The 26176-nt window shown below is 39.7% G+C and overlaps 2 protein-coding genes across 7 annotated transcripts in view; one reads left to right on the top strand and one right to left on the bottom strand.

Annotated features, from left to right (window-relative positions):
• Positions 1-13649, bottom strand: part of LOC107227549 — a 36594-nt gene extending 22945 nt beyond the window's left edge. Inside the window, exon 1 of one of the 2 annotated variants that reach the window (XM_046732167.1) lies at positions 13455-13649. In XM_046732167.1, coding sequence (XP_046588123.1) covers positions 13455-13530 — 76 coding nt within the window. In that variant the 5' untranslated portion in view covers positions 13531-13649. The remainder of the gene's footprint in view (positions 1-13454) is intronic. The other variant, XM_046732166.1, reaches the window with a different exon arrangement.
• Positions 13650-17077: 3428 nt separating this feature from the next.
• Positions 17078-25722, top strand: LOC107228218 (protein henna). 5 transcript variants are annotated; one of them, XR_006902976.1, is made up of 9 exons: positions 21999-22159; positions 22270-22398; positions 22491-22645; positions 22781-22963; positions 23430-23626; positions 24130-24392; positions 24579-24808; positions 25295-25524; positions 25568-25722. XR_006902976.1 is itself a non-coding variant. In XM_046732172.1 (8 exons), the coding sequence occupies exons 2-8, from the start codon at positions 22279-22281 to the stop codon at positions 25455-25457; spliced, it is 1311 nt and encodes a 436-aa protein (XP_046588128.1). In that variant the 5' UTR covers positions 17078-17235; positions 22270-22278; the 3' UTR covers positions 25458-25722. The 5 variants fall into 5 exon arrangements, 4 of the variants coding, with proteins under 4 accessions (XP_046588128.1, XP_015525084.1, XP_046588127.1 ...); XM_046732172.1 differs by lacking the exon at positions 21999-22159 and adding an exon at positions 17078-17235 and having other exon boundaries at positions 25295-25722; XM_015669598.2 differs by lacking the exon at positions 21999-22159 and adding an exon at positions 17079-17356 and having other exon boundaries at positions 25295-25722.
• The last annotated feature ends 454 nt before the right edge of the window (positions 25723-26176 follow it).

The raw sequence follows: 26176 nt of genomic DNA on the forward strand, positions 1-26176 counted from the left end.
ATAAGGTAGACATAAATTTCAAATTTCACTGAATCCGGAGAAAAAACTCTGTACAGGGGTTTTTGGGGTAGCTGATTAGGAAAATTCAGTAGGGCGAAACCGAACAACAGCCCCGAAAATCTCTGTATTTAGAATTTTTTGACCGAACTCGATCAAATTTGTAATTTCCGTCCGCCGCATTGAATCCGCCATCTTGAATTTGTGAATTTTGATCTCAGATTCGTAATCGGCGACTCCAAACACCGTCGAATACTGTCTCGATGTAAAAGTTGACTCAGCGGAATAACGTACGACTCGAAGGGTTAAAGGAGAATCGTCATCGTGAAAAGCAGACCTCGAGTCCGATTAATTTCGAAGGTAGGTAGATTTCAGGCTCGTTACACGGAGACGACGAATGCCATCAGCCGAAAGATGAAGGCTGCGGTTCGACGTTGCTTCGCTTCAGCGACGCTACCGTGGTTACATAACGTGATATGCCATTTAGAGCTGAGCTCAGCGGAGCTACGCGGCGTCTTCCATTGTGCGAGGGTTAACGATGACAGAGTGGCGCAGTTCCTTTTCCTTTATTAATTCAATTAACCGGCCAACTGACACCCGTCCATCACGCAAGGAGGCTCCGACCACCCCCGGCGGCTTTGTCAGGGACATTTATACGCCGAAAACCCGAAGGCGTTATCTTTTTTTTTTTTTTTTTTCTTTTTCATCTTTCTTTCTTTCATTATTTGCAACAATTGGGTTCGTGCAACGAGAGTGAAACGGAATCTTTTCAGATCGCATACCTCCTGCCGCCGACCAGATGCGACGAGTCGGAAAACCGTGTCAATGAATACGAATTATCGGTTATTCTTTCGCGTTTCTAGCTGGAATTCGTTTCTTTGTATCGATAAAAAACGGAAGCATCGAACCGACTCGATCGGTTTCAATTGCCTTCGGCGCTTCGCCGATGCGTGAGAAATCCCTGGAACCATGCTTCTGATCACCGAGGTACGGACGAGATGAGCGGAGATCGTACTTTCGAACCATGTTCGAGCCGTTTAACCGATGATCATCCGCTCGCTCCATAAAGGACGGAGAAAACAAAGGTGGTCCGGTTGACGTTGAAACCACAGCATGATATAACGCGGACTTTGATTCGTTTGAATAAAATATTATTTTCTCGGTCTGGAAAAGGTCAGGCAATTTTATATATGGATCAATCTGCAGGCTGCTGGGCGGAGGTGAGAGAGAGATGTCGGAGTTTACGAAGTGCGGCTGTTAGATAGCTGATAAATTTCTCGTCGATCCGAAGCGTTAGACGCCCGGGTTAGAGTATCCAATCAAACTCCAGATCCAAAATCGTATGCAAATATGATCCTTGTCGGTAAATTAATCTGAAACCAACTCGTCCGTGCAACTAGACGATCAGCTGCCGCGCGTGCGAGAATTCGACGACAAAGTTCGACGAGGAGACGGAGAAAGAGCTATAAAATCTCGGCTAGACTTAACCCTCGCAAAATATACGTTCGCTCGTATAATTTCGCAGACTTTTTGATGGACGGAAAAAAAAAAAAACTCGGAGCTACAAAGGCCGGAGAGCAAATGTTTTTCTGCCGACAAAATGAAGGGATAGAAATTTCGGAAAAACTTACATTCGGTGTTGCAAAATTGAAACTTCTAACATCAGCTTCGTTTTGCGAAGTCAGGATATTTATTTATTCATCTATTCAAAGCCAGATAATACCATGTTGAGTGTGAGAAAGATTGATCGTTATATCCTATAGAAGAATTTTCCGGTTTCTCTTTTACACTGTTTTTCCTGAAGTTCAATCATTTCAGATCATTATCAAGCTTGTTGAAGTAGACCATCGCTGTTATAAAACTACTTCTGTGATAAATTTCTTTTTTATATTCTCTAAGTATACCGCATTCGAAATTAATACATGATTTCCGAACAATGGAGAATAGAAAAATGTATAAAAGTCCAAGTAACGACCTATCGGAATTGAAACTAGCCGACACGATCAACGTTCCTCAATTTCGGCGTGTAGTAATGGCTTATTGGTAACAGACAAACATATGTATATAAAACGATTTTCATTTCTCACATGAAATGTTAGAGTGTGAACCATTTTCATTTACTTAAGGCTCAAAAAGTCACAAACGAAATTGAGTATCTGAAAATTAGCTAAATAAACAAAAGTATTCATTCATCTAATCGGACATTAGTCGTTTATTCGGTGTATAAGTTGGTTATTACAAAGGTGCATAACTTTGAAACTATGAAAAATTGCCTCTCTTTTTCGTTTTTCCACTGAAGTTTTATTAAGATTTTGACATACATTAGCTTTTATATGTATTTTGCAAATACCTGAAAGTGTTGAAATGATGACGACATACTCGTTGCGACGTGATGAAATATTTTCAGACATTTTGAAGATAAACGGATGGATTTTCGTCATATACGGATGTTCTGGGTTTCGACTACTTGTTCCATAGAAGATCTTCGTTAATCTTGAAACGTGTATTGGATCGCTTAGCTCATTGCCGAGTAATAGAACACCGTATTTTGTTCAATTACAATTTCCACCCCCTGCCCCGTCGACGGTTTTTATGAAAGAGAGAGATAAAGAGCGCCTGTCTCCGGGGAGACACGTGGAATTAGCCAAGGCGAGCATCACGCGATTACTCCGTGATTCAACTCTCATTCGGTCCTTATTTTGATTTTACGGTTTAACGACAAGCCTAGCCAAATTCTTGTCGCTATAACCGCAAGTCAGCGTTGTTACGAAACCGCAGAATTGGTCCAACCACGAGGCGATTTTCAGAGGGCAGTTTAAGCCGTTTTGCCAATTAAAACTAGGGGATCAGTCTCGTAGCTCGAGGAATAATAGGAACTCGTAGGCGATAACGGGGCTGCGCCACTAGAGGGGGGTCAAGTTTGCAAAGCACGATTTGCGAAACGAGCCGATGTCCCGGCTCCGCGCTCCTCGAACTTTGCGAAACATTTTCCACCCGGCAGCGTTGCATCCCTGGAACCGCATTTGGCGACCGATACGTGCTACGGCCCTTGGACCAGAGCCTGAGTTTCACCCTTGTATTCCTGATCGTTATGCCGGCGGATTTTGCGATTACATCTCCGCTCGTCCTGCGGCGAGATCCACCTGGTTTACCATCTCCGGGGATTAACCAACCGGCAAACTTCCCTCGGGTCAGGCCGCCGGAAACTTCGGAAAGATAATGGCGGTCGGAATCGAGCATCCCCCGCATGCCTAGCCTCCGCGATAACCAATTACAACCTGAAGGATCAAGTGCTCGCAGCTTCGACGATCAGCTTTGTCTCTATTCTTTAACCCTTCTTTGACACTCTGGGGTACAAACGACCCCGCACCTTTCTTTGTTAATTTCGAGTAACTAAGTCTAGAAAAATCGGATCTGCGGCGCAATCTGGCATTTTCATATTTCTTGTTATAAGACCTACGTAGTTTTAAAAAGTAATGTATCAAAAACTTCAAAAAGAAAAAGTTTTCAAGTGAAACTATTTAATGGCTCACTTTTCAGAACGGTTTTTGTATCATCGGGACACAAACGACCCCAGTGTGTCAAGTGTGTGATTCTACAGAAGTGTGCCGGGTAAGAGTTAAAATAGCTTACTGTGATTGAAATTCAGGCGCACCGACATGTCAAATCTTATGGGCTTTAAATTCCTGGTGCTTTCGGTATTTCATTTATATACCTACGCATAACTTTAGCGAGGTTAAACTTTCAGTATTTTCAACCCACAAAACATGTGAACGATTTTGAATTTCGACTTACGCAATGAAAGAAATTATCGAATGTCTCATTTCTTCGGTTCACCGAGTCCTTGATATTAAACTATCGTAAAAGTCACAAGAAAACATAGTGCTGATCACAACTGCGTAAAAAAAGAATGGCAACACGTACCGACTCATCACCTGATTCCATCTATAACGTACTTGTTTTCACTTGTGACGACGATTACGACAGGGAACGGAAATGGTTTGGGACTATCAACTTAACGGCACCCGGGTGACGACGCGACGTCTCCGACCATTAGTGCGAAATTGTCTGTCGAGTCCCGTGATCGGGAACTTGAAGAGCTTCTCCATCGTTGGAAGGATCGAAAAGCGGAGCGGTAATCGACGCCCAAGTTGAGCGGACGTTATTGACAGATCTGAACTTTGTACTCGGGTACACATCGAAACTCGACACCGTGCACCCGGTCAATCAGGAGAAGTTCGCGCTGTTCGAACGGCTAGATTTAGTATCAGATTTCTGTATATTCGAAGCAAAAGTGGATATCTAACGGAATTTACGCAGACGTCGAAGCAGAGAAATGCGAAAGAGTTTCAAAGACTCGGTATAGTTTTGTTTCGGAGAGATATATAAGGCACGCGTTGAGGAAAACTTGTGTTATATACGAATAATGGTCTCGGAGCAAATTGGTATCCGGTTCATTCCGGCGTCCGTCCCATAAGACAGGCACGTTCCGTCTTCCCTTCGATCAGAAAAGTTTTGATAGATTGCTGTTTTCTCTTTTTTTTCTTGCTCTTTTTATCTCTGCTTCTTCTTTTTTCATATTTTTCGGGCATTAGTGTGGTGCTCGAATACAAGTACGTATTATAACATCACCTGTTGGCTGTTCGACGATTCGAGATTTCCGTTTCTTTTTTTCTTTTTTGTTTTTTTTCCTTCTCTCAGGCGTGGGTGAAAGGTAATCTCGAATATTTCAGCCCGGGACGGTACAAAGTTCGTTTACGTCGAGTCTTCGCTTCACTTTTCGTTTCGAGAACTCGAGTGATCGCAATGATTTCTCTCACTTGCACTCCGTTATGCAGCAGTTTCATCATGATTTTTACGGACGTATCGCGCAAATAAAATGTTTAACAGCAAAGTTGAAACATCGAGCTCAAGTTAATCGACATGAATTATATTGGAAGAATATCTCCCGAATGTAAAACAGAAAAAGAAGAAGTTTCAGTTATCAATTATTTTTAAAAGTTCACGTTATATATTTTCTCTGTCTGATAAGCAAGAATTAAAAGAAAAAAAAAATTAGGAGCAAAACCGCGTTCTAAAAACGTTGCTCCAAATCTTCCGTTACGATAAACCTCGCCCTTTGCCCTGCTGCTGGTGACTTTCACAATTCGTTACCGTGGGAACGCAGTCGGTTTAGAGTTTCAGGATTTTTCGTAGTATCCGAAACGCAGCGATGACTTCGAGGCTGGATTGCGAGACTGCTCCGGATTATTTGTCAACTCGAAGACTGAGGCGGCGGCAAATTATGCACGGAAAAATTTCCGAAGGCAATCACGCCGCGAAATGGGTATGGGAAAATGTCGATTTTCCATCCCATAGCGCGTGCAGCTAGGCGGTGCAGATCCTCTTATTCGCGGATGAAAAATCTCTCAGTTTCATACCGTTATCCTCGGCGATATTACAACCCGACGATCAGCTCGCCTGCATTGCAGGATCCCTCGAATTCTTGCATATATACATGAAGTCAGCCGTCCCTCGACGTTTTCCTTCTCGTTTTGTGTTATTTCCATCCTCCGGCTCACTTTCTACTTTTTTGCTTAACTTATACCCTCAAGGGGACACGTCACTCAAACTTCAAACTTTTTTCGAGAGTAAGTATTTTCCTGTTTGCCTGTGTGCGGATGAATTGTATTCGGCAAGTAGGTGCTGGATATTGATTCAAATCGATATTTGCCCTTGCTTGATGTACAATTTTTCTCATCAATGATTCGAATAACTCCAACCAGCTTTTCCACTGTATAAGCGTAGAGTATGAAAGTTTGTATCCAATTTGCAATCTCGTTATTGACTGTATAAAACTTTGTTACTTGTTTGCATAACGTGAAAGTTTAAATGACTGGGGAAAAAAAAATAGTGTTTGAATTTGATAGGTAAGATTATTTATGAATTTAACGTTTTATATACCGTATAAAATAATCGAATTCACTTTATGGCTAATCATCGGATCGCGAATTCACGGCTATATTTTTTACTCTATAGTATGTCTAATAAATAGCGTGACGAAGGGAACTTTTTGAAGAACACCAATTTCTCTCGTAGTTTGAACCGATATCGAAAAATGATCAATCAGACCAAGCAGGAAAATATTTGTTCCACGAAACTTTGTCGACAGTTGAAATTTCACGCAAATTAAAAAAGTTTATAGAGTTTCATCGACGTGCCTTTGACCTCTGGACGCATGACTTTCTCATGATTCCAGGAGTGTATTGGTAATTTTTGCAAAACTATGCCACGGACGGCTTTTGCAATTTTCATCCGCCAATTTGCACGATACTACATCACGATTATCAAATCTAATAAAACGAACGTTCTTCACTCAAATTCCACAGGTTTACTTCATACTCACCGAAAACAAGCGAATGCGTGTATAAAACTTAACCAGCATTGTTTAAATTCATTGAATATTAAATTGTTTTCAAGGAACCAACGTATTGCAACGATTTCTCGTTGCGGAATAAAATAACGGGGTTCGTTGATCATGAAGAAATGATCCAACAGACACAAATGAATTAAACAATGCAAAATGTTTTTATTGGTGATACGTGTTTCTAGATAAAAGTTAGAAACAAGACTGTTATTACAATAATATCAGTTGACGCAGCAACCTTACTCGTCCTTCAAGACACGAAAGCTTTTATGCGTCTTTTATCTATGACAACTACTAGACCAGAAAGAGAGGCAAAACGGGTGATTTCACCCTTTGTAACAGTATTGACTGGTTGAATCTGTACAACCTCAGATACACCAGATATATTCTACTCGGTTAATATATATATGGCCAGATCAAAGTAAAATAATTTCAATCCCCCCGGTTATATACTTTTATTTAAAAAAAAAAACCCGTCCTAAATCGTTTCACAGCTATAAGCCGATCATCACGGGCAGCAGCTTTCGGCTTAAGCTCGACAATTGATCGAATGTTTGGGACTTACGAAAAACCAACAGAAAAAAAGGAGAAGAGAGAAAAATTTATCTCATATAACCAAAACTTTTGTACAGCCCTAAGCTTTATCCACGTTCGATTCGGTGCACAGGGAAAAAAATGAATGAGACGATCGCTGTATAAGCGTTGAGTTTCGCTCCGAATCTGCGGAAAGGAATCCGCAAAATCCTTATGAAAATTCGCTCTCAGTGAAATTGATCGTTCTCGTGGACACAAGTCTCAAAAATTAGTAATTTCCGAGATATAGGCTTTGAAAGAGGGGAACATGAATGTTGTGATATCTATGGATTACGCCATTTTTACCAATTACAAAGCTTCAAGGGGGACTTGAAATCAAACTTATCACCCAAAAACTGCACGGCATATTCGCAGAGATTCCGCAGACGCGTGAAAAACAGGACAAGTCGATTATTGCAAGAGTCGGAGGGTCTCGTTCTGCACGCGAAATCTGACGTCGCACCTTCTTCCGGTAAACCAGCGAGTTCATGAATGGAATCGACGCATTCACGGAACTAATCACAGCTGCCTGCCTATCTCTGAGAATCGGCCGTGCAATTTTCAGAGTGATTTGTTTGATTCAAGTCCCTTTGAAGCTTTATAACTCATGAAAATCACGAAATCGATATATGTCAAAAAAACTGAACTCCCTTCTTCCTAAGACTGTACCTCGAAAACTAGTGATTTTTGGGACTTGTGGCCATCAGAACTTTTGATCGGGAGGATACGTACTACAACATACGGAAAATCCAGCCAATTCGACCCAATTTCCATACGGATTCGGAGTGGTCCTTTGCTTTACATTTTCAATCAAGCAAAGGAAGAGCTTTTTACACTAGGAGATGTGAAAGCTCTGCTGTCATCACTCGCAGATTGGCGCAACACGTTCGGGATTGTTATTTCGGTTATCGTAGCGCGAGATTAGATTCGGGACGGTGCATTCCAAGGCTTTCCTAAATTGCGCCAATTTCCTGTAGCCTCGCAGGATACCGGGGAACGTCGATGTAAAATAGCTTCCTACGAAACGCCTGCAATTCCAACGGAGAGCGAGGTGGGAGCTCTGCTGCATAGGTGCATCGGTGCATCGGACATGTGCAGTCTAGCTACCGGTGTGTCGCTGCGGGGGAAATGGACGACCTACATCGTTCGTCAACTTGCATCTTGGACGAAGGAAAAGATTTATTTTTATAACCGAAGAATTTTCACGCCCTATTATACTTTGCATGTATACTTTGTACCTTCTACAGCGGTGCGGAAATTTCATTTTGCGGAAATATTTATCATAAATTATGATCTATTCAAGCCAGCTTTTCATCAAATTCAAATACTTTTCATAGAATATACATTTTAAACGAATAAGTCAATTCGCATAATTTGATTAGATACACAGCTAACTGAAATTCATTGAAAATTCTTATTCAATTTTTATGTAGGTCATTATACAAGCCAAATGTTTTTTCGATCATTCGAAACTCATTTTCAGTTTCTACATTTGAACCAGAATATTAAACAAGATTTTCAGTGATTTTTGAGGTTTCCTTAGACACGATTACAGAGTTATGAAACCAAAAAACTACACAATTTTTTTTTATACTGTTTCTTATAGATTTTAACTCAGTGAAACCGGGAAAAATTCTCAAATAATTTCCATCACATGAGGATTTTTCTTGAACTCGTGTTTGTAGTTTCACGTAGAGTGAAACTCTCGTTCAACTCAAAACCTGATATCTTATTCTTCGTTTTAAAAATCCTATGCAAAAGTGATTTCTTACTTTCATTTAATATGCATTAGAGTGAGACTCAAGAATAAATACAAAGAGAAAATAAGCGGGATTGAGGGAAAATAAGGGAAGAAAACTCAAGAAAATAAGCGTGTTCGGAAAAGAAAAGGTTTCGTATGCAAAAAGAATGAACACGGAACGTTGAGTACGTTTCATGAATAAATTGTTTGTTCAATTTTGTAAGAAATATTGTTTAGTTCATTGTAATGAAATCGCAGTGTTTTTCATTACTGTTATGATATTTTTATGCAAATACCTTGCATTTTACAAAAATACTGTACGTGACGGAAGAAAATGTAAGTCATTTTTGGATTCAGACAGACATTCGAAAGCGTAATATTTACCAAAAACATTCCATGTAGCTGTATTAAAATATTTTTTTTCAACTTAGGTTATAGAATTTTTGACTATGTTCTTTTTTTTTTTTATCTACTGTACTTTCCGAATTCCTTGAAACGAATCTTGATATTCCAGGCAGCGAAGGCGCGGAATTTTCGCACGACGAAGGCGCAGCGTATGAATAATCCGCGGGCAATTACGCCTCGCGAAACGTGCTTGCGAAATTTCCCTGCGTATGCCCCGATTACACATTAGAATAATCTGCGACCCCCTTATTTCGAGGATTAGGTAGTGCAGATACGCCTAACGGAATTCGCGGTTCCGTCGCTCGACGTTACGGCATATTATTATCCGTGATCAAAGTATCGGCCTTGCCTAGAAATAGGAAAGCCCGTGACCGATTTAATTGGCTACAGCAAATGCAACGCGGGCGCCGCGCTTTAATCTCGCAAGTTAAATTGTGTGCAGACTCCATTAGTCTTGTCGCTCATCGCCTTCGGCGATACGTAGATGCCTGCACTTATCGTTTACTCGGCGATGTTCTCTGTTTCATATCCGTCACGATACGCGATTCCCCGGATTATCGGCGCTGGACTGATCACAAACAATTTACGAGCTTGCAAGGGTCTCTTTTAGCAAGCAGCCTCTTAGAGAGTTCCGTACGTTACCCAGATTTTTCGTTAAAGTAAAAGTGTTAATCGTATCGATTGGAAAATTTATAGAAAACCGTACAGCCGATCTTATTGTAAACTGAAACTATGTAAGAAAATCTACAGAAATATGAATAACAAAATTGTAGAGCGAAATTACAAACGCAGTTTTATTTATTTATTTATTTATTTTTTTTAAGTAAAACTCAAATTCTCTGTTTTCAGAGGTTTGTGTGTGTTAAAAAACTATCCAAGTTTACAAATTCGATTCTGATTCGATTTTTCAGTGTTTGCTTGAAATATTTCTGATAATTATCTTTTACCTTTTATTTAGACAATAATTATTTTGACCAAAGCGTACGTTTCGAATCTATCAAATTACCTAAAAAGAATGAAAATTTGCCAAAAGATTTCATTTTCAAACGATGGATCTTTTTTTGCATCTCTCCATTGTACAGAGTCATGAATTATTCGCGCCGTAAGATTTTACATTCAATTTTTATTTCCATACATTCTGATTTCGTGCGAATCTTTCCTAAACTTCCGTCTTCACCGCAGCGACGAACAATAATTAAAATTTCCCGAATATCCGGTTATTGTCTAGGATTACAGACGCATCGCTGATTACAAAACTGCCGTACGATGCATAGCAGCTCAATCTATCGGTTTTCCAATTAGCCCCTCCCCCCCCCCCCCCCCCGCAAGTAATTTTTCACCCCCTCTACTGTTCACACCAACGTCTTATTGTTAGCTAACAATAAACGTCGCAGGTGCAGAGTTGTCGAGACGTGTATTGCTCGGGGGCTGATCCTCCTGAACTACGACCCCCTTTTGCTACGTCAACTAAGTTAGTTGTCCTATTATCGTATCCCAAACGCCTGCAGCCAATTACAGCGTCTGATGTTTGAGTACTGTGTATGCAAAATGTGTGATTAAATTTGCAAGGGTTCGTCAAGGACTTTGGTAAATGATTAGCGATGAAGAAGACATGAAAACCAAAATCAAAACCTTGCATTTTATTATTCACAAGATATTTATCTCAACATTAATCGATGAGTCGTTTATTTCTGACAAATGGAAATTTAATTGATATGGATGAAAGAATCATATTTCATTTGGATTAATTTCGTATTTCGTTGCTAAGAAGTAAAAAAAATTCGATTTTCGTTGTAATTTTCCAACAATCTCAGAACTCATTTTCACACGCCTCTTGCACCTCCTCTAAAAATATAGCATAATAATGAATCACGGGTGAAAGGGTGTAAAATAACACCCGCATTGTGAAAAAAAAAAAAAAAAACGGAACACCGTGAGAATTTCAGACCGCATAATTCGAAGAAAGTTACCTGGAAAAAAGAAGAAAACAAGGTTGTTCCATTTCTTTTTCTAAAGAACGTCAGAAGAGGAGAGAATAAATGTTGACCTTCGTTTTGAAAATACAGAGTAAAACCAAAGTTTAAAAACATATCTGTAAACGTCAAAAAAGAAAAAAAAAAAAAAAATACACTTCCAGTAACCAAAGTTTTTAGATAAGCAGCGAAGGAAACATGAATACTTTCATACAGCTCGAAAATTAAACGAACGAGAAATTGGATCGCTGGATAACACGATTACGTGGGATCACAAAGATGCTGAAGCATGGTTTGCCATATGCGTCACGGCATGACCCTTGTCTCGTCGAAGAAAATTGAACACGAAGAGTAAATGCGGTGCAAAACTTATCCACTTAGTTCAAATCAGGTTCGTGATTTTCAGCTTTTGCACGCGCACACTTCGCTTCGAATTATCTCACGACGCTCTTTCTTTCACTAAAATAGTATCAAATATTTCACATTGTGACTGCACTTGTCCTGGTTTCTGATAACGTGGCGATTCCCGATCGATGTTGCTTTAAATGTGGTTCAATTTGAAGAAAAACAAAAAACTTTCAAAAGCGATCGAAGACTTTGTCTGTCAGTTTTCAAATAATAAGGAAGTGAAACATTTACTTGATATCGTTGAAAATTGATTAGCATTTCTGCAGTATTTCCCCAAATGATAATACTGGCAATATATTGCAAATTATAGTTGCGAAATCCTTTGATCACTCGATCTGAATTTGAAAATTATTATCTTACTAACGATGAATGAACACTTGATTTATGCACAATACGGTCAATCGGACAAGGTTTGTTGTGAGTTCAGTGGTTACTCTGACATTACGGCACAACGTCATGTAAGAGATCAAGAATTTGAACAAAATTAGCCTTGCCTTGGCTGACTGAGAAATTCCGAAAAAGCCACCGGTATTTTTCGTAACATTCCGCGCACGTAATTTCCTTTTTTATCAGAGCCACGAATATCAGGTAGCTTGTAATTGGATAAAATTACCTGCCGGAGAGTAAACTGTTAAACGGCAGCTTCTTGCGTGTGTGGAATGAAATTTGAAAGCAAGGGAAAACCACGGGGATTGAAATTGTGTCCGGATTTCAATTTTAATAAAAGTCGCGCCAGCCGTTGCTCCGTTACGACAAACACCGAGAGGGGTGTTTTGACATGGGAAATTTCTCTTCCGATTCCTTCCAGACTTCGCGTCTCACCGCGTATTTTTATCGCCGTCTCATCATTATATATTGATTTTCAATGCGATCCCGTGAGACGGAGTGTCAACAAAATTTTCCCTTACCATGTGCATTATATATATATTATAATATATTGAAAAGTTTCACTCGAAGCTTCGTTAATTATTGGAAAATCGAGAAACACTCCAGCGCGCTCCGATATCGGCCAACCCATTTATGCAGGTCAAAAAGAAAAAAAGACGAAGAGTATATGCAATGCTCTAGTGGAAAAAATCTCAACCTGATCCCGATTTGCTCGGTTTCACTTTTGAAACACGACGACGAACTTCTAGTTCGTAGTTGATAACTTCGAACTTAATTAACGCTCGATTATCCACCGTTGTAAGGGGGTGAATAATACTTGTCGGAGATACTCTGGTCGGTTTTCCTCAGTCGGAGGTTTCGAAATTCAAGGCACTCGCCTTATTGTCCCAATTATATTTGTTGTAGACGAAAACTGTTATTCAAGTTTATTCTAAATTCATTTTTTTTTTTTTTTTAACTTCCAATTCTATCGAGTGTAAAAATATCTTTTAGTTAGTTTTTATTTTTGGAGATCTAGCCGAAACCACGAGATGCGCAATTGCCATCTAATAGTGGAATATATTACTGCCCGACAATTAGAAGACCGAAATAATAATTTATCATGATTAAAAACGTAATGGCACAATAGTGTACACACATGTATAACTTGTGTGAATTTGTTACTTGATCTGTTGTCCGGGACTTCATTTTCAGTATTGAATATATCTGTCTTTGAAATAAATTTCAGCTAATGACAGGGGCACACGGATTGCTACAGAAATTCGTTAATCAATCGTTCCGAAAAAACTATTCAAGACAGTTGAATGCGGATAAAATTATTCAGTAATTTAATCTGATTTTTATGTGTAAAAAAAAAATTGTCGATCCGTCAAACGATTGACGGACTAAACAAAAACTTTTCGCAGACGTCTTCTCTAATGAAATTTCTTTGTCGGTGTGTTTCGCTTATTTATGAATTCGTTAGTTCAAACGACGGGACTTGTCGATCCTCGTAAAAATGTCGACGGTTATTTTTCAAGAAGAATTGAAATTGAACATCGATTAATCGGGACGTTGTACTCACCCTGGGTCAGGTTGAGTCCCAATATTATCACCAGACACTTTAATCTAGTGACGTTCATGACCCCCTTGGACCACATGGCCCGTATCACTCTAAAATATCGTTCAAACTCACGGACCGAATCGCGCGGCCACTCGCGTGGCTCTGAGTTTTACTCACAATCAGGATCCGACACAGCCTTATCCAGCCTCTGGTGAGGACCACCGGCAGACCGGCGCCTACGAGGCCAGAACCCGCCACGCTCAAAACGACGCGCTTCAGATTTGTGCCGCCAGCTGGCGCCACTAGACAATTTCACGATCGATTCAACGCAGTTCTTCGCTCCGTGGTCTTGCATACTCTCGTAACGATGCTGTCCCAGGCGGTCGGTCGACCGCAGGATTGGACTTTTTACCATCTATCGGTAAGTTGGGGAATCGAATCACCTTTCGTCGCGAAAAAGTTTTCATGAGCTTCGAATTTATTTTTAATCCATTTTGTCTCTTTACCAAATTATGATGAATAATTTTTGATAGTTTTGTGTCGGTGTGAAAGATGATCGTTACGATGGTAGAATTTTGAACTATGTCCGTGTTAAAGAAGCGTTAGTTCTTTTATCTGTATAACCGATGCTACGAATCATTTGAAATTTTGAGATAAATATTATTTTCACACGATAAGCATGGGTTTAAGATGGTTCAAATATGTTTTTAAGAGAGTACGTAATACGTTTCGCATATTAATATGTCTTTATCTATGGACCGAAAATTTGACGCGTTTGCATCTGGTGGAACAAAATTATTTATTTCGACTGAGTCGTACTTGATTCTCAAGTACCTTTTTTATATTTATTTCGACAGAATGAAAACGTCACCGCTTGCATCAGGTTCTTTGTACTTAGGCATAATTTTAATGAATTACCCGAAATCTGACTGCCTAATTAATCGAAACCATACTGTACGGGCAATTATTTGCAGACATATTATGTACGACCCTCGCATCTAGCGCAAAATTGAATATTTCCTCCCCCATACTTTCGATAAATTTTCCATTCGATTTTTCCGCTTAATCTTTTCGTGCGTAATACATTTTTTCTTGCATGCGATTCGCTTAAAATTTTGCATACATGAGTATTTGGAGTCACTGATTACGAGTCTGAATACGAAATTCGAAAATTCAAAATGGCTGATCCAGTACGGCGGTAAAACAAAAATAACAAGAAGAAATTGTTTTTTGTTGTGTATTAAGTTTGTGTGAAAATATGCATTCGGATTTTCATGCTAGATTAGCAAAAAATGCTTTTTTTCGTGGAAAAGTACGAATTTCGACTTGTTGTTTACATGCCCTGTTTTTGCTGTAAATAAACAAATAAATTTTGTGTTTTTAATGAACTTAGAAATATTTCAGGGACCATGTGGAACCAAAGAACTTGGCAGTTGTTATAAAAAACGTTGTTTGATAAATAAAAAGCTGCAAAAAAAGGTGGGACGTGAAGCGTCTCAGCGTGAATTAAAGGATTAAATTGGTTGAAATTAGAGCCGATTATGCGACCGTGAAACATTGTTTCAGCGATACATGGTTTTGCGAATCAACGTGTGTATTATATACCGGTCTGAGGCTTTCGCTGAAAAAATTGAAGCAAGGTGAAGTACAACTATTTGATTACAAAACGTCATGAAATAATCATAAAATCAAGTCAATTACTCTCCTCAATGTAATAGTTACTGCACAAGTTGGAATAGGTTGCGTTTCTATGTTGCCGATATTATCACCAAGGTATATCGGAATCTGATCTTTATCTCCTTGTTTTTCCGACTGACTTTTATAAACAGATGCAAATATAATTGCAATGAATATTTATTCCTTCGGAGTAATTTATATACATTTCCGTGTAGTCGCGAAGCGAGAAAAACAGATTCTGCAAAATACAACGGCATGTTTTCGCAATGACGAATCCGGTTGCAGTGAATTGAATAAAAATCTGCAGCTAGCATCTGGCAAACTATATTTCTTTACCTACACTCATGCGACTCGCGTGCAAATTGCCGTAAGCTAATGAATACCACCGTATATTTATGTTGAAGCCGGATTATTCGAGAATATTAGTTCACGAGACGGGATAAAATCGCGCCGTTAACGGTCGAAATGTTTCGATGACGATTAGCATTCCCGATGACGAGCTATTTGAATTTTTTTTTCCTATTAATTCATGTAAAAATAGGTGGCAAGATGAAATTGCTCGTAGCGATGAACGTTGTAATTTGCGTTTCGTGAGGTACAATTAGCTCTCCGGGTCCGTTGGGAAAATTACTCTTACGTCGAAACTTATATCTCGCGGTATGGAAATTGGGTTAATGTCGAGTTCACCGAACTCTGATTGTTTCCTTACATATAATTACAAATGGGAAACGAGATGTGAAGAGTTTAGTCGTCTGTCTAACAGTCCTGAGTGAGTAAATAATGGACAGAGGTATTATATTATATACCTTTGAATCACTGTTTTAGCAGGTTTATTACTTTCTGTCATAGCATATTCAACATCTCCTGACAGATTGATTACTCGAACTTGATTTCATATCAGTTAAAAGCTACCAACGAACAGCAGTTTCCATCAAAACTATTCGACGTAATAGTGGAATCTCAAAAATTCGATGATTAGTTGGCCGTTTCTGAGAATGTCGAGAAATTTGGACAACGATTGTTTTTATTTTGGAATAAATTTATGACTTGGTATTTACAGAATCACTTATCCGCGATATCTCTAGCTTCTTCTTTCTTATCAATTTTCATTAAGCTGATGGAGTTGAACAGGATAATGCCAGCTAACTATTCCGAACAGACATAGTAAGCTGGTATAAAAAAAATTCATTTATTCAATTTATAAAATAGATTCCGAGTGAAACAGAATTTATTTGCAATAGAAGTACACCCTGTTATACAATTTTAAAATTCTCGTCCATTCGTTGATGCATCAGATGCCATGAATCAATCAGCGAACTTGATAAATTTACACGTTTTGATAACAATAAAAACAATGTCATCCTATAGTAGCAGATCCGGTAGAATTATCGTCGCGACAAATGTTCAAGCAGTAAAAATGTCATTTACATAGTTGATTTCCTCACGTAGTTTTCAGGCTCGGTTCTCCCATTTTTCTATGTTTGTAACTAAGACTCTGATTATCGTTATCTGTCAACATGCTTGCCGCGATATGCGATACATAGAATACAGACATGACGAAATTCAATATTGCTATAATTTTTTTGTTCTTTTGTTTACTTATTTTCTAGTTGGTTTTTTCTTGTTACAGTGTGTAGAACCGATAACTCGCTAACCTCTGAAAACGGTGATAAAAATGGGCTGAAACGATTGCGCAGTAAGAAATTGCTACACCCATGTAACGTTGCAGGGTTTCCGTCTTCGTACGCTGTTTTAACAAGCCTGCCTATCGTCCGTACTCTACCTCGGCTTCACACGCGTCGCGATAATGATAAAAAATTGTAATTTTTGCATCCAGGCGACGTCATGCTGTCATTTTTCAAATCTTCCCTTCCAACTCTCGTTTGCCGATACATTCTTGTGTGTTGACATTCGTCGAACGTGGTGGTGGAACTATAACGCCTGATCAAGTATAGACGACGTAACATCCTAGCCAGAGTCAGTTTGCCTTCGGCACTTGGCAGATTGATGATAATAATTCATTGACGCGGTGGCGTTATCGATTGTCGCCACAGATTTCCCATCTCGCCTAGATTGAAGGCACTTTTCGCCGTTTGCACTAGCAGTGGTTCGATATCTGCAAAAGGTAATCCTTAAACTTCCTTCCTTCACTTGTCGTTAATATGATCGGTACGCAAATCGCCAGAAATTCATCGGACATGCAGCAATATCGAGATTCTGTAGGCAAGGGTTCCCCTCCTGACAAGGTGGGTGCAAAATTTCTATTATTCATTTCTATATCGTGTTTATGATCAATTTCGGAACAGTGTACAGAAATATGGATTTGAAAATACTTTTTGCATTCGAAATTGAGAAAATGAAGTATTCTTCGCGAAATGCTGATAAAATCTGCACAGGACCTGATATCACTTTTGTTCAATTTGCATTTTTTGGAAATCAGAATCGAACTGCAGTGAGAAATAAAATTTACGGTAAAATATCTCCAGGTAGGTATTTCACTGTGGCATAACGATGACGGGATATAACAATTTCAACCTCGTATTGATTGCCTAATAATGAGTTTACGTACTTACGCATACGTTATACATACAGCTACAACTCGGACTGTTTAATTACCGTTAACATGTCACAGTGACGCATAAAAATCCGTCGTTCTCGTGATTTTCACGTAGAATTTCACCCACTTTTTTAGTAAAATTGCGTTTGTGCCATATTATATATCAGACGCGAGGCAAGAATGAAGGGTGCGAAAATATTTTTCCGAACAACGTTCTCTGCTAGCTTGAAAATGTGCGGAAAAAATACGCCACTGCAGTCTGCGAACACTGCGTAGGTATCGACATATTATACACATAACAGCATACGCATATAATGCAGCAAGATACAAGGCAAACCAGAAGTTAAGAGCAGGTTATATTGGAGAGTAAAAGACCAAAACGACAAAGTTGCCCAGCTATAAAAGGAAAAACGAAGCAAAAGAACTCTGTCGAGACGAAGGTAAATTCAGTTTGAAGCGACACTATCCTCGACCACAATGGCAATCCTTGTACCCTGAATGCATCGCTATCGTGACTTTCTCAACATAATTTCCCAGCTGTTGAGCTCGCGTCAAAAGTTGAAATCGTGATCGAATCGATCTTGCCATCCTTTGTTTTGGCATAAAAAAGCACCCGATAACCTGTGACTACGGAATACAATCGTACGTGCAAAACTAAATCGCAGGTGCGGCAATGGCGGCCATGTTGATTTTTCCCCAGCGTATTCAATTACGGCTCCGTAAATACTTGAAAAGATAGTTTTTTCTCGTGACTAGTTTGAGTCGAGTTTGCAGCCTCGTTTCAACATCGTTTCTATTTTCCCGTCTTATCACGCCGCTCGATTACCATAAAAACACTGGTGGGAATATTTTTTGACTGCTATTCTCTCGCCCAGTTTAACGTGCGACATCGTTTTACCCGCATCAGCAGACCAAACCAGAGACCGCAGACTAAATTTTTCCACTGCTGGGCAACACTTTGGTTGGAACGCTCTGTAAGTCAGGTTTTCGAGGAGTGCCAGTGCAGTTTTCAACCGTAGGGAAATCCGTCGGCATATGTAAAACGAGCCACCCTGTCTCTGGTTTGCATATCTAATGAAGTTCAACTGGATATCGATACCAGTAAGTTTCCGACGCTCGCCGAGCTAAGATCTTTTTTTCGAACACGTATGAATTAGCGAACTGCACGGTTTTAAAATCACGAAAGGTTTGTTAAATCTCCGCGGAACGAGTGAACGACCACCATTGAGGGTGAATGAAGTGAAATCGCGATTCATTGCAAAGTAATGAAGATGATTAATATTCTGTAGAATGTAATACGATCGGATCTACAAGCTCAAGTTTCAATGCAGTTTTCGTTGATTTTATGTGAAAAAGGATATAACATCGGGTGGTGAGTTTTCAAAATCGATTTCTCAGGATGTTTTAACGGGAGCCGTGCCTCGTTAGTAATTCTAATGACTACATCCTATACAAATTTTGATTATATGTTGACAATGTGATGAAATTTAAAACGTATATTAAGACATTCAGATCTCATTTATCATTTTATATCTACTGTCCGAAGATAAATAAAAGTTCAAAATATTTGAATGAGACGCGTATTTTTCTCGTTTTATATTTGAAAATCAATACTTAAATAGAACACTCTGAACTCTGCGTTCTTTGTTCGTATAAAAAAAAAAAGAGCAAGAGGATAAATGAAACGGGGTCGACGGTGTCTTGAGTTAACTTTTAAACAAAGACATGAAAATTAACTTTGTATATTATCTTTTCAGTGTCAAATTTTGACATTTTGATTTTAGAAATTGTGACAACTCCAAACGGCACCGTGAAAAATAACCGTATTTCCTGAGAATTTCAAAGCGATTGTAAGCTTACCACTTGGTGCTTTCTTTAATAAAATATGTGCAACAAATTAGGAAGCATTAGCCTTAGAATAAAAAAAAAAAAAAAAGAAAACTAGGTAATAAATGAAAACTCATCTTCATTTTTCTTTCTGTTTTCAACGTGCGTTCGAAACGCGTGAAGTTTTCGGCAACCTAACGAGGCTCCTTGTAAAAGGCTAACAGAGATCAGCGAAATTTGATCGCAATCATCAGATCTCAAGGATTAATTGATCGGATTCTACTCTCGTTCAGAATTCAAAAATGACGCACTGCTGCAGCGACGAGGAAATGGACAACGTGGTAAATAGCCATGTTACAATGTCTTCCTAATCCATAAGACAAACACACAATTATTAGTAAACAGTAACCGCATGGCGTCTAACGAGCCGTCATATTGTTTTCAAACGTAAGTTTGATTTACGTTTTAATTGCCTCGTGCGTAGTTATAATATCGCTTGTGAAAGGCAGAGTCTATAAATTGACTTTTGAAGAAATATCGTATACCGTTAATACCGTGATACGTTTATGTAAACATAGTTGTGAAATATTTTCGCCCTCTATAAATGACGTGATGAGCCACGGGTCAGTGCCAATATTTATCACAAGTCGGTTAATTAATTGAAATTGATAAAATTTTATCAATTTCAATTAAACTCGCAAGCCACTGAGGTCACAAGGCACGCCTCTAATTCCGCCCGTGCAACATGTGTACGCATGTACGTATATATTATAATACATGTCGATGTACGTGGCTGTAATCAATTTTTAAGTGCAGCTCGATATTGCCAGATAATTCTTGCTCATTGGCATTGAAAATTGTTGTTATACAATATGATGAAATTTCGACCAGTGATACGATGCTTGCAAAAACAATTATCTTCCGGATTTTTTATTTATTTTTATTATTTTTAACCTGTCATTACTAGATTTCAAAGTCATCGACGATGGGAGAAGATAAAAGAAACGAGAGTTATAGGTGCCTTACAAACTGTGATTTGATCGGTAACTCTATTGTTACCGCGTCGCTGTTTAAACTCCGTGTAAAAAGACGGCGAAATGGAAATTTACGCTGCAGTAAATGTTCAATAAATCACAGGCTAGGTATTCAGTCCCGAAATTTCTCTCATCAGTCAGAATGTCAACTATTTCGTTTAGCGCTTTGATCGGAAGACGATGAGTAAGAAAGTCGTTAACACGACGAGTAAGAAAGTCGTTAACACGATGCTGATGACGAGTCTTGCAATATATCAGCAGGTTCAAGTGGAATCCCCCATACAGAGGAAAGTTCGAACCGCACTGATATCCCGGTGACCTTCACGACTCACGGAAATGATCCATTGAACGTTTCCCCGTTACACATCACGCGTGTCATTAACCGTCACTATCCTTGAGCGATATTATGTGATATTGTAACTTCGCAGAAATTCGCTTTCGAAATCCATTTATTTTCTTCCTTTTTCTTTTTCCTACATTTCGTCCGGATTCCAACGAAGAGTTACGTCAGAATTCCGCTTTCGAAAGCTCAGGATAATTGTTTGAAAAAGTCCGTTCACACTCGTCACATTTCTCTGAACAATCTGCACACTTTCGAAACCATCTCAACCTCGAAGTTCAACCTGTAAATTACCAGGTGTCGGTACTTACCTTCCGGTCTGTCGATTTCCGGTAACTTTAGACGTGGTTCTTCGGTGAACCAAGAATGGTTCGTTCCCCACCAGATCTTGCAATATACGTCGGGAAATATACGGCAGGTACCGCGTCACAAGTGTCCGTATAACGTACCTACGCTTACAAAAAGTCTGCGTACTTTTTGCACACCGATAGTTCTCAGTGCGAAGGCTATACAGAAACTTATACATCGATCTGCTGCCTGGCTCAATTTCATTCGCGAATTTCATCAGCCGTCTGCAATGACTCAAGGTCGTGCATTTACTTTTTTCTCTCAAGTTTGCGTTCGGTAACACCTGCAACACCTGGACGTAAATCTTGTTGTCTATTGATCTGGACAAGCATAGATCTCGAACGATTCATCGGTGCGCGTTAAGATTAAAGGTGATGAAAAGGAAAAAAAAAAAAGAAAAATTGCACATCACGAGACAAATATTATTGTAGACTCGTCGGACATCTTACAGTTGTTTTTTTTTTATCGTTTCTCGATAGTATATTTGCTCATTATTAACGCAAACTATTGAGATATCGGATTCGCGGAATGTGGTTGAGTTTGCGCGCAGCGAAAGGCGAGGGAAAAAATTAGCTGGAGAGCAACACGCGAACCGACCACATAAGCCATCACCTGAGGACATAAACGAACGCTGGTAATTTCCAGAAATGACCACCCATTGACGACTCGATTGAATCATGGTATAATGATCGGCGTTGCCTGTTGCTCCAGTCATATCTTGCGCAGTTGAACCACGATTGTTCGTAAACCAATTTTCCGCCTAGTGCCACGTGGTGGGGGCCACTCCACCTTCGGTATATAATAAAACTTGAGACTCTCTTGCCGGATGGATTGTTTCTCACTGCAGGCGCGTGAATGCGTTGAGAGAATCGAGAAGCGAACGCTAACCCGGGTCGATTTATCGTCGAGCATCGAAATGACACCGAATCCAATGGTCCCAGATGTAAGATCAGCTTTGCGACGGTGTTGGAGTTATTTGAAAATACTTGTGTCACCGGATTCGACCATTCGTTAACCCTTGACGACTTTAATTTTTTTTTTTTCATCCAACAGCCGAAACTCATGGACGGTGGAAACTACATCAAGGAAGGCAGAGACTCGGCCAAAAGCACTTGCCTGATATTCTCACCCCGGGAAGACGACGAGGTCGGGAGTCTAGGACGCTACTTGAAACTATTCGCAGTGAGTTTTGTAGACCATTGGTGCAAACGCATCGTTCTCTGGTTTGTCTGCATCGTCAAGTGTAAAATCGTACCCTTTCCCACTGTTTACAGAAGCACAAAGTCAACCTCCTCCACATCGAGTCAAGGAGCTCGGCTCGGACCGTCGACAACTATGAATTCATGGTGGAGTGCGCACCTGGCGGTGACTTGGCTGCCGTTATCGAAACTCTGCGCGACCAGTGCGGATACTTCTCTATAATATCCAGGTCAGGATTTCTGATTTTTTATACCACCTGACGATGAACGCTCCTCGGCGATCGTTCGTTTCTCTTACCGCCAACTTGAGACGAGAGGTGGTTCGGTGGTTTGAAGCTCCGAAAGAACCTTCGATTTTTGTTCAGGAACCACAAGGACAACCTGGGCACCGTTCCGTGGTTCCCCGGCAGGATACGAGACTTGGACAGATTCGCGAACCAGATTCTATCCTACGGTTCTGAACTGGACTCTGATCATCCCGGATTTACAGACACGGTTTACAGAGCGAGGAGGAAGTACTTCGCCGACATCGCCTACCACTACAAACAGTAAGTCTGTGAGAAAATTGGAGTATGGTTGAGTACAGTGGGAAACCGGGCACCAGTAAAGTAACAAGCTATAAAATAGTATCTATTTTTAAAAATTTTCTACGACGCGCCGATTCTAAGAGAACGTACAAGTTGTCAAACGCTACCGTACAGAGTTCCGTCCATTATGTAGAACAATTATTATTGTCTCCCTCCAACCGTCATAATTGGATTTCTCACGTGTTAATTGAACGGCGAATACAAAATCTCGATACGGAACCGCTTAAAAAAATTAAGCGGTAATTTCCATTCGCGAGGTTTAATATTACGTTAAAAAAAATGATTTCACGAAGTGAGAGATCGAAAAAAAATTTAGTTCTGATTTTAAAACGACTGCTCGTCTATGCCGGCATTTCTCGAGCATTCAATGATTCGTCTATTTAACCCTGAAGAGGTACTGACTCGAATTCTTCCGAATGATTCGCAGTGGAGAGCCCATTCCACGGGTCGATTACACTCCCGCAGAAACCGCCACGTGGGGTGTCGTATTCAGGAAACTGACGTCGATGTACCCGAAGTACGCCTGCAGGGAACACAATCACGTGTTTCCGCTGCTTATAGAGAACTGCGGCTACAGGGAGGACAACATTCCGCAGCTTGAGGATATCTCGAATTTCCTAAAAGGTGAACTGAGAAATATTTCATTTGTTACAGTAGCAAGAAAACTTCAGTAAAACAGGTATCGTTAGAAAAACTGTTTGAATATTGTTGGAATTAGGAAAAACGAGGTACGCCTAAGCACTTTGCGCTATCGTCGATCCTTTTTTGGTGATTGCAAGGCAAAATCAGTTTGTTAGGTTTAGTCTACTTTTTTGGTTAAACAAGGCTTTAACGTCAATTTATTCTTGCACGAGCATTAAATTTTCGCAACGGTTGCAAGAAAATATAGCAAGAGTGATCGTAATGAGAAAGAATGGTAACGGATACTAGACTTTCCGGCAACAGCTATAAAACTAATTTTCATTTTCCACCTAGAACTATATTTTTCGATTGTGGTAAAGAATGAAGATAGTTAAGGACCGAGCGGTAACCGGACCAAAAAATTTCTCTCATGCTCATGCGCACCCAATTACCTCCCTCCTCAACATCCCCTGCAACCGTCTCTGACCTTTATCGTCCGCTTCCAGATTGCACGGGGTTCACGCTTCGTCCAGTCGCCGGTCTTCTTTCGTCGCGCGACTTCCTCGCCGGCTTGGCCTTCCGAGTCTTTCACAGCACCCAGTACATCAGGCACAGCAGCAAACCTCTCTACACCCCGGAACCCGACGTTTGCCACGAGGTCCTTGGCCATGTTCCACTTTTCGCAGACCCGGCATTCGCGCAGTTCTCTCAGGTCATCGGGCTCGCCTCCCTCGGAGCTCCGGACGAGTACATCGAGAAGCTCGCCACCGTGAGTGGGGGTCTTTAGCTATTATATGATAAATCAAGCGTTATACGCAAAAATACCGAATTGGAAATGGAATGGAAGTAAGACGAATCGCAAAACCATCGCGCAGTTCTAACCGAATGTCAAAAGCCATCCGTTCCATCAACCGTGTTATACGTTATATGTATATGTATTTACTTTTTTCCCCAGTGCTTTTGGTTCACCGTTGAATTCGGCCTCTGTAGACAAAACGGAGAACTGAAGGCTTACGGTGCCGGGCTTTTGTCGTCCTACGGTGAGCTGGAATACAGCCTGAGCGACAAGCCGGAGCTGAGACCATTCGATCCGGCAAAAACGGCGCTTCAGAAATACCCAATAACCGAATATCAGCCGGTCTACTTCGTCGCCGAGGATTTCGAGGACGCGAAGGAAAAGATGATGTAAGTAACTCTTCCAGTATCCGCGATCCCTGACGACGAGTACCGATGTCTCAATCTGCTTTCTTTTCATTTTTTACTCACCTCGTTCGGTCATGTTTGTTTGCGCTTCGTTATCTTTAGCTTGACGTGGTTCGATCGTGATCGAATTGAAAATAGCTTGGCTGGTATTAAACAAGACGATACGCTTGTTGTTTTTTTTTTTTACCAGTATACACATTATGTCACATGTGATGTTGCAAGATTTCTTGCGAGCACTGATTTAACGCAATACTTTCGAAATAATTGTTACACATTATGAGAAAGTTGCGCAAATTTTCAGAGACGCCAGTGATTCGCGATAGCGTCATCTCGTCTGACTATATTGTAGGTATAGGTTCATGATTCGAGATGGCTGAGCTTGTTTTTTGGTACGAAACGTTCGCCGAGTTCGATGCATGAAATCCGTGTAATTCAAAATTCATTGATTTTTCTCAATTCAATTTACAGAAAATTCGCCCAAACGATTCCGAGGAAATTTGGCGTCAGATACGATCCGTACACGCAAAGTGTTAACATCATCGACAGCAAACACCAAATCGAAGATTTAGTCACGAACGTTAATCAGGAAGTTCAACTTTTGATGGACGCGTTGAAAAAGCTGAAGGATTAAACTTATTGTTTTTAATAATAATTGATATTATTGTTATACCTATGTACATTTTACGATAAGAATTCTTGTTTACATTGCGATGGAACGTTTATTGTGTACACGAATTTGTGAACGCGGTATAAAATTTTCTATTTGTTATATTTAAAGTAATGTCAGTTTTTTTTTTTTTTTTTTTTATTATAAAAGTGAAGACGGAAATACATATGTAGGTAGATTATACATCATGATTGTGTGGTGTGTATGAAAATCTATTTTTTTCTGTCGATATCAAGCATTTTCTTATTATACACAGTTCCGTATATTTTTTTTTTTTTCCAGCATCAAGTATAATCGGTTTAAGAGAAGCAATGAACGGTAACAAAATAACAAGTTGATTCTTTCTTATGACGTCATATATTTTTACGTTTTTTCACAACGAACAATCTATGGCAATATTATCATACTGGTGGATATAAGCGAATTATTTCTAAACGGTGTAGAATTTTGATATTGTAGGGATTCATTGCGGGGAAAAAAATTACGTGTTGCGGTACACTTGCACATTAAAATAAACGGAATCGTCGAAACTTATGACACTATTCCGATTGCTATGAATAATATTTAATTCGCTCTTACAGCGAGTCAAAAATATTACTTTCAAATTGCAACACAATCGCGGTAGAAAAAGATTTCTTCCTTTAACGAATTTCCTTCAATACGAATATTCGTTACACACGCAT

The sequence above is a fragment of the Neodiprion lecontei genome, chromosome 2 (assembly GCF_021901455.1).
Source record: "Neodiprion lecontei isolate iyNeoLeco1 chromosome 2, iyNeoLeco1.1, whole genome shotgun sequence".
NCBI classification, from domain to species: Eukaryota; Metazoa; Arthropoda; class Insecta; order Hymenoptera; family Diprionidae; genus Neodiprion; species Neodiprion lecontei.

Coding starts and splice junctions, on each gene's coding strand:
- LOC107228218 (XM_015669597.2), top strand. CDS start 22,043: ATGGATTGTTTCTCACTGCAGGCGCGTGAATGCGTTGAGAGAATCGAG. Junction 22,160..22,269: donor CGAATCCAATGGTCCCAGAT/GTAAGATCAGCT, acceptor TTCATCCAACAG/CCGAAACTCATGGACGGTGG. Junction 22,646..22,780: donor TACTTCTCTATAATATCCAG/GTCAGGATTTCT, acceptor ATTTTTGTTCAG/GAACCACAAGGACAACCTGG.